The 8,993-nt window shown below is 51.9% G+C and overlaps 1 protein-coding gene across 1 annotated transcript; it reads left to right on the forward strand.

The window, feature by feature from the left end:
- The first annotated feature begins 290 nt into the window (after positions 1–290).
- Positions 291–8,936, forward strand: CD27 (CD27 molecule). The gene is made up of 6 exons (XM_082349843.1): positions 291–4,612; positions 4,801–4,932; positions 7,383–7,535; positions 7,743–7,832; positions 8,098–8,217; positions 8,440–8,936. The coding sequence occupies exons 1-6, from the start codon at positions 4,477–4,479 to the stop codon at positions 8,562–8,564; spliced, it is 756 nt and encodes a 251-aa protein (XP_082205969.1). The 5' UTR covers positions 291–4,476; the 3' UTR covers positions 8,565–8,936.
- The last annotated feature ends 57 nt before the right edge of the window (positions 8,937–8,993 follow it).

The raw sequence follows: 8,993 nt of genomic DNA on the forward strand, positions 1-8,993 counted from the left end.
ATGAAATCAAAAGGTGGTTCTTTGAAGGAATAAATAAATTAGACTTATTTCTGGCAAAGTGTATCAAGAAAAAATGAGAAATTATAAACAAATATTGGGAGAGAAAATAACTACAGATCTAGTGGTGATTTTAAACATTTATGGCCATAAATCTAAAACAGATTAAACAGACAATCTTCCAGAAAAATATAGCCTACCAAAACTGACTCCAGAAGAAACTGGAAATCTGAATTAAATCAGTAGTGAAAAATCTATGCTCAAAATACACACACACACACACACACACACACACACACACACAATTCTACCAAGTCTTCAAGGGACAGATCACCCTTATTTTATATAATCTGTATTTAAGAAAAGAAAAACTACCACTGATCAAAAGAAGAGAAGTGGTCAAAGGAAGAATAGGGTGGTGTCTGGAAACCCAAACCAAAGGAAGAAACAATTCTCAGGTAGGTGGGAGCTCAGAGCCCACATACCTCAGCTAAACTCTGCTTCCTGGCTGAAACACCCACCAACCCTCCCATCCCTGCACCCTGACTCTCCCCTTCATGGTGCGGCAATAATGGCCATTGCTAAGAACTTCACCTGTGTCTTAGAGATTATCTGATCAATATCTGCCTCTCACTGTTGTGTCAGCCCCACAAGGGCAGAAACCAGCTGTTTATTTTTTTTCATCATTGTGTCCCATTACTTAGACGGTACCTGACACAGAATGGACATGCAACAAATCCCTGTCAAATGGATGAGGAGTGGAATTTACAAGGTCAGTGTGGCCTTGGGCCCTCCAAAACTTCGATTTTATAATTGTGGATAGAACTGCCAGGGAACAAAGCTGAGGCTGGACCATCTAATATTTAGTAGGTGCCTTACATGCTAGGAGACACTAGGAGCTGGGATTGAGATACTGAAAAGTGGTCAGAGGTTGGAAGAACTGCCCAGAGTTGGTCAGTCCCCCGTGTCACCCAGACTGAGGAGTCCCAGGGGTGCAAACTACAGAACTGGGATGTGAGCACCCAGACCCTTAAGCAGCCCACGCCACTGTCCTGCCTAGTTGGTCTCTCAAAGCCTTGCTGGGAAGGAGTATCTAAAGTGTTGGGGGCCTGGGGGGGTCGGGAGAAGAAGGAATGGAGTGGAAGACAAAGAAGACTAGAAAAACTGAGGGTTTGGTTGATAAGGCTGGGGAATATGATTTCTGATGTCTATGTAATAGAACAGAACTTCCTTCTAAGGGAGAGTTTAGTTCCGCTGAGGACTTGATTACAGATTTATAAAGGGCCAAGACTGATGTGGGGATTAGGGACTGAAGAGAGTGGAGGGATGTTGCCTGACAGGTTTCTGAAAGGCGGTCTGTGGCAAAAGGAGGAGAGAGGACAGCCAGGATGCTCGGTGCCCCTACTGCTTCGTGGGAAGGACCATTAAGAACCAGAATATCCAAAATGCAATTTAACTTGTATCCTTATGAGATCTAAAGCTTCAGCAAAATTCTGCCACACCTAACAGATTTCTGCTTATAGTTGGTTCAGAGGAAAATCCAAGAAAGCCCTGTGTCCCCAATCTGGGGCCTGTGGCGGGGCAGAGGTACGGGAATACCCAGGAGCAGAGAGGCAGGCACAAGGCTTCAGCTGAAAGAGGAAGCAGAAGCAGAGGTGACCATCACACCGGACCCACTGGAATCCGTGCAAGTCCACAGCACTGCCTCTTCCCACTCTGCCCGGGACCTGCCCTGACCGGAAGACGCGGGGTGTCTTGTCTAGGGATAAGGAGTAAGGAGACCCCAGCTGACATCCAGGCTGCCTCCCCTGCTCCAGATTACCTTCTCAAAACTAATGAAAGTTGTCAGAGGTGAAGGGCTTCTGTGGGCCTGTCTCCGTAGATGCAAGAAAGGGAGGGAGCTGCTGGGAAGAGACCATGTATCTCGGCCCAGCCGGGAGTGGGGAGAAGCTGAACCCCCAAAGAGAAAGAGACGGTGGAGGACTTGCGGGGGAGAGAGGTCAGCAGGCTGCACCTACAGGGTCTGTAGAGAAGAGAAAAGGCTGTCCAGTCCAGGATGCCAGCCCAGGACAGGCCAAGGCCCACCGGAAGTTGGTGCAAAAAGCACAGAAGGCAGATGAAGTCATTCCATTCATCCAGAAAAGAGACAGGGCCAGAAAACTGGCTTTCCTCCTCCTGGCCAGCAGTACTCCAGGAGAGCCAGGCAGACCCTGCTCCTACCCTCCCCCCAGCCGCCCAGAGAAGTGATGAGTAGAGGAGGGAATGGGCCTTGGCCCAGAGAACAGAGACCCACGAGGGGGAGCCCAGGGTCTAGTGGAGGCTGCTAGTTCTCAGCATCCTCAGTTCCCCCTTTTGGCAAGTTTCTCCCTAAAGGTCCCCAACACCTTGTCATTCTTCCAGGGTCTCCTCCATCCCCACACGTCTCTCCATGCCCGCCTTGAAGTTTAAGACTAACAGTGGAGCTTCCCTGGTGGCGCAGTGGTTGAGAATCCGCCTGCCAATGCAGGGGACACGGGTTCGAGCCCTGGTCTGGGAAGATCCCACATGCCACAGAGCAACTAGGCCCGTGAGCCACAACTACTGAGCCTGCGCGTCTGGAGCCTGTGCTCCGCAACAAGAGAGGCCGTGACAGTGAGAGGCCCGCGCACCGCGATGAAGACTGGCCCCCACTCGCCGCAACTAGAGAAAGCCCTCGCACAGAAACGAAGACCCAACACAGCCATAAATAAATAAATAAATAAATAAATAAAAATTAAAATGGAGATTTCTTTAAAAAAAAAAAAAAAGACTAACAGTGAAGGGAATTCCCTGGTGGTCCAGTGGTTAGGACTCTGAGCTCTAACTGCCGAGGGCCTGGGTTCAATCTCTCATGGGGGAACTAAGATCCCACAAGCTGTGTGGCTGAAAAAAAAGACTGACAGTGAAGATATAGACCATAATCTGGGAATGCGGGCAGGACTGTTCGTGACAGCAAAATCCTCAGGTCCCAAGGGTAACGCTCTCTGAGGAGGGAATTCAGGCACCCGGCCAGATATAGTCAAAAGGATGGTTTTGCACAAGTAACTTTTCAAATCACACCCCTGTGTGGCTTCCCACTTGAGAGGACCGTCCTGAAGAGTAGAGGAGGTTGGGGAAAGACAGGAGGATGGAAAAAATGAAGAGAAAGGAAACCGAAGAATGAGACAGAGAACAGATCTAACAGAGGAGCCCCAGGGGTGTGAGATTTTATGAGCAGTGTGGAAACAACGGCAAAGCCCCTGAATGAAAAAGTGGCCTGGAGAAACAAGCCAGTCTTTGGGGAAAGAGGAGGGGTGGGGGTGGGGGGGTGGGCTGTATGACCCATGTGTTCCTGGGACTCAAAGAGGGGAAAGTCCAGCTATTTCCAATATCCCCAAATCAGTCTTCCCAGGAGAACCACAGAAGTAGGGAGACAATGACCCATAGGATCAACATTTAATCCCAAGTGCCCACAGCTGGGAGAGCAGATGCCCAGGTGCTCCAGGACCAACGGCGAACACAGCCAGAGGTGGGAAGGGGAGGATAAAGACGATAGGAGGGTGAGGGGGGCCAGCTGGGAATGGGTGGCACCCGTACCACAGGCTGGCAGGACGGTTAAATGATCATGTGTGAGCTCCTAGCACACAGCCTGACAGAGAAGAGACACAGGTTTAAGTCTCTTGTTTGCAATTCTGAACAATCAATCCGATAGCAAACTCTTTTGGCCATGAAACCAGACGTCAGTTGATGTGAGGCTGGCTAGACTTGTTATCCATCCCCACTGAAAGAGTCAACAGTCTTGCTGCAGAAATGCTGTGCTTGGTGGTGAGCGCTGCTCCAGCCCCGTGAGGGTGTCGTGTGGTGCTGGTTTCTTCCCCAAATCTGAAAAATTCTGAACGTGTCCGATCCCCAAGAGTTTCAGATAAGAGTGCGCGGACCCGTACTCAGTTCTGGTTTCCCTGCCTTCCCTAAACTGCTGATCTTTGTGTAAGAAGCGGTGTGGGAAGAGGCGTGGGGACACGCAGCTGTGAACAGGGGGGCAACGTGGGCATCTTTGCGTGCAGGTGCTTGAATAGGAGCGTGCGTGTCCACGCACATCCAACGTTTTATAAAAGCGGCGGGCAGAGTTAAATTCTTCACGAGCGGAAGAGAGGCAGAGGTCACGGAGAGGCTGGCGTGTTGGGGGCGTCTTTGAAGAGAGCAGGTCTTCTGACAGAGTTTGCCCTTTAATGCTTTCCCAGCACCCAGTACCCAGCGCATGGGAAAGGGGGAGGGGTGGCGGTAGCTGCCTGAGCGAGAAACAGCTACAGTAGAACTTCAACTGCATCAAAGGTCAGCCTGCCACCCAGCTCGGGGACAACTCTGAGAAAACAGGCCCGGGAGGTGCAAAGAAGAGGCGCCAGCGCCTGGCTGGGGAGGTGCCAGCTCCCCCAAGGCCCGAAGTCGGCAGCCAGGGCGGGAAGAGCTCCCCGGGCAGTAGCCATGGCCCGGCCACCTCCCTGCTGGCTGTGGGTTCTGGGGACCCTGGCAGGGCTCTCAGTGACCCCAGCCTCCAAGAGCTGTCCGGAAAAGCATTACCTGGCTCAGGGAGAACGGTGCTGCCAGATGTGTGAGCCAGGTAAGAGGAAGCCTTGCCAGGGTCTAGCTGAGTATGGAGAGAGAGGACCAGGCTTGGGGTGGAGGGACGCAGAGAGGGAGTCTGAGCTCAAGCAAGGAGCAGAATCCTGCAGAGGCCAAGAGGCAGCACCTTGAAGACGGTGAGGGAGCCGCCTTCCCTGGGCCTTGACCCTGGACCTCTGCTCACAGGAACGTTCCTGGTGAAAGAGTGTGACCAGCATGAAAAGGCTACTCAGTGTGATCCGTGTACACCGGGGGTCTCCTTCTCGCCAGACCACCACACCCGGCCCCACTGTGAGAGCTGCCGGCACTGTACCTCTGGTGAGATGGGCAAGCATTTGGGGGAGCAGAGTGGGTACGGAGAAGCAAAGAGGGGGGCAGTAGGAGCTTCAGTTGCTTCAAGGCTACGGCAAGTGGAGCCCGTGGTGGGAAACGGGGAACCCTGGGCGGTGTGTGTTGATGTGGTAGGGAGAGCTGTGATGGAGTGATTCAGGGAAGGGGCAAGCAGAATTTGAGGGTCTGCTGAGAAGGGGTCTATGGCTAGGATCAAGACAATACAAAGTAGGAAGTTGCTGTAGGACCCGAGATCTTAGACGAGCCTCCTCCCCACTGATGAACGGGCCGTATTCTCAGAGTGCACATTTGTCTGGAACTTGGAAAACATCTTTCTAAGGACATAGCAATACCAGTCAGTGGATAACAACCTTTTTTTGTCCAAAAGCCAATGCAGGAAAATGAATGTGTATGTGGCTTGTGTCTTTATGTATTTTGTAATTTCATCTTTTTTAAAATTAAGAAATGAAACAGCAGCAGCTGTGTTATGAATACTTTCATCATTTCTCCATTTCAGCTAGAATTTTAGAAACTATGTATGTACCAGTGTACATAGATCAGCAGATCTAAAGTGGCCCCTTTGAACAAATATTCTCCAGCAGGACACTCTGGAGGACTATTTAGCTGAACCACATTACTCGCCTGTAAATGCATTGGTCTGACTAGGCCTTTTAATACTGTATTCTTGAAAATAAATACAAGGGTTTGCTGCTGCAAATCAGTCAAACGGCAACATATGAAATACACGAGAGGTGTTCCTCAGTCTACTTAACTTACAGATATGATTGTTCATGGATGCTTCTCTCTTCTTGGCAACAACCTGGGCAAAATTGGTATTTTTTTTAGTCAAAGCCTCCCCAACTCACTCTGCAGGCCCCAGTGGAAGGCCTTTTCCCAATACTGAGCCAGTCCGAGCTCCCTCCACTCTGCTCCAGACCAGCCCAACCCACGATCCTCCTCTGTGAGATTCAGCCCACAGATCCCTGAAGCACTCAGGCAGGGCACTGGAAAGAGGCTGAATGGGTTTGGTCCTCTTGGACCTCAGTATTCCCATCTGTAAGATGGACAAGTGCCTGAAATCAGCATGGAATTCTGTGCACAGGTTATACATGGTGAAGAGAACTCCCAGGTTTCTGGAGACTCCATTGAAAACAATGGCACTTCACTCATTTTTTAACCAATCCCAGCCCCTTCTTTAACCCTTCCCATCCCTTTGGGTAGATACCCTCCCTGATCTTCTTCACGTTTCCTACCTATTCCCGTCTCCACCACCACCGTTCCCTCCTCCATCACTGCTCTTCCTGTGCAGATCCTTGTCCAGACTGGCTCACAATTCCTGGTGAGCCACAAGAAAACCAAGTTCTAGTAGCAACCATGAGTCAGAATTCAGAAAGGAGATGCCACAGGGGCATAAAGATGAGAAGGAATTTACACCCTTTCCTGACAAAAGGCGCACACTAAAGAAACTGGGAGGGTTGGTATCCTCAGATGTCCCTTTCTGCACCCCTCTCCCACCTGTCAGGGCTCCTCTCCTTGGGTTCTCATGAGTGCACCCTACCCCACCAGGCTCCCGCTCAGGCCTGGCCCACATCCGGGTGCCATCACCTTCCCCAGAGTCACACTTCTCATCTCACCCCCAAACACCCGTGAGCCCAACCCATGCAGCGCCCTTCCTACCTACCTCCCCCAGTATCACCAATTGGCAGCCACGCAGCACCTGCCCTCTACCCTTGAATACAATTTATATTTTAGAGGCAAAGGATGTCAGTAAATTTAAAAACCTATTGGGGACCACAGCAGCACCATGTCCAATTGCTAAAAACTGGAAACTACCCAAATGCACACCAACAGTAGAACGGATGAATAAATGGTGGTGTATTCACACAGGGGAACACTAGATGGCAGTGAGAACGAACGATTTGCAATCACACTCAACACTATGCATTAATCTCGCAAAGAGCTGAGTAAAAGCAGCCAGGCACAAATGAGCACACGCGCATGATTCATGCATATAGCTCAAAAACTGGCAAAACCAACTTGTGGTGTTAGGAAGTCAGTAGCTATTCTCGGTGGGGAGGGTGTTAGTGACTAGAAAGGAACACGACTGGTCATCTTGTTTCTTAATCTGGTGCTGGTTACACCTGTGAGTCCAATTTGTCCCAGTTCTCAAGCTTTACACTTGTGACATGTATACCTCTCTATAAGCAGACTTCAATAAGAAGTTCTAAAAGCATCAGTGAGTGAGAGGAAAAATTATGTAAGCTGTTTCTACTTCTGAACCGTGAATTTTCTAAAAGGTCTGAGTTTTTTATTGAATAACAATAACACAAATGGCAAAGGCACTGGGTGACAGTGGGGGAGGGGCAGGCCGGGGGGGTTGGGGGAAGGGGATTAAGCCAGTGGGCCCTGTGTGTTCCCTCCCTCTCTTCTGTCACCAGGTCTTCTCATTCGAAACTGCTCCCTCACCGCCAACGCGGAGTGTGCCTGCCCCGAGGGCTGGCAGTGCAGGGACAAGGAGTGTACAGAGTGTGTTGGTCCAGCCCAGGCCCCAGACCCACACCCACAACCCTCCCACTCACCTTATGCTGAAGGTAAGTTCTAGGCAACTCTTCGTCTGGTCATTGGGGGTAAGGGTCACACCCCAACCAGCACCCCCTCTCCCATGCCCAGTCCCACATATGTTGCCTCGCCTGCCTGTCTCGGCCTTCGCGTCTCCCCCAGGCCCGCTTAGGCCTTCAGCCTAGCCTTGTGCCCTCTGGGGCCCCCTGCGGCTGCCCATCTTGGCTCTGTTTTTCCAGAGATACCAGAGGCCAGGACAGGCCAGCATATTCGGACTCCGGCTGATTCCAGGTGGCTTCCTGCCCCAACTCTCTCTACCCACTGGTCACGTGAGTTTTCTCCCCACTCCCCACCCCGAGAGAGAGAATGCACACAGGAGGGTCCAGGAGCCAGCCAGAAAGCTCCTAGGAACAGGGGTAAGAAGAGAGAGAAGCAGAGTCCAGGGATTAGGAAAGGACATGGTCCAATGGTGGGGGTAGGGGAGGAAGGTGGGGAAAGGGGAGAGGCAGGGGTGACAGGAGGGCTGGGCTGAGGGGAGTCAAGGTCTAGGACCTCCCCCAAACCCCCTTGTGACCCCTGCCCATCCCATCACAGCCCAAAGGTCCCTGTGCAGCGCGGATTGCATCCGCATCTTTGTGCTCCTCTCTGGAATGTTTCTTGCTTTCACCATAGTCGGAGCCCTGTTCCTCCATCAACAAAGAAAATATAGATTAAGTAAGAGACAAAATTCAGGTTTCTGCACCCCACCCCACCATCTCGGCTTTGCCTCCCAATCTGGAACCTCACTGAATCTCTCCAGCTCCATCTTTAGCACCCTGTGGCTTCTCTTCCCCTCCTCTAAGCTGGGGCCCTCCTGACAGCCCGCCTTTGCTCACTGCTTCTCCCTTCACCCATCCTCCACCGCCGATCAACGTTCATCTGATTCTCCCTCTGCAGACACGAGAGAAAGTCCAGTGGCGCCTGCAGAGCCTTGTCCTTACAGCTGCCCCAGGGAGGAAGAGGGCAGTGCCATCCCCATTCAGGAGGATTACCGAAAACCAGAGCCCGCTTCCTACCCCTGAGCCAGCGCTCGGCGGAGGGGGGCCGTCACTGCAGTCAAGTCCTAGCCTCCATCTCAACCCACCCGCCGTCCAGGGGGATCGAGAGCCGGCACCTCCAATTTCAGCACCACCCTCTCATCGGGACCCTTTCGTGTGTGCCGACTTGGGAAACTGTCCTGTGTGCCTTTTCGAGACTGGCAGTGGCGAGGACCCAGGGGAACGAGGTGGAGGGCGGGAAGCGGGAGCCCGGGTGTGTCAACTGCACCCCTGTGCTGCAAGAGGGCTAGGGCTCCAGGTGGAAGACATACTTCCGCCTACGGTAGGCCCACGTAGTGTACCGCTGACCTAGAAACTCGGCGAAATAAAAAGACAGACCTCAGCGCTTGCAGCTTTCCAGCTCTGAGATTTCAGTTTCCCCACGCAGGCCACGCCCACCCTACTTGCAGACCC

This window comes from Balaenoptera borealis (assembly GCF_965194805.1).
Source record: "Balaenoptera borealis genome assembly, chromosome: 13".
Taxonomy (NCBI): Eukaryota; Metazoa; Chordata; class Mammalia; order Artiodactyla; family Balaenopteridae; genus Balaenoptera; species Balaenoptera borealis.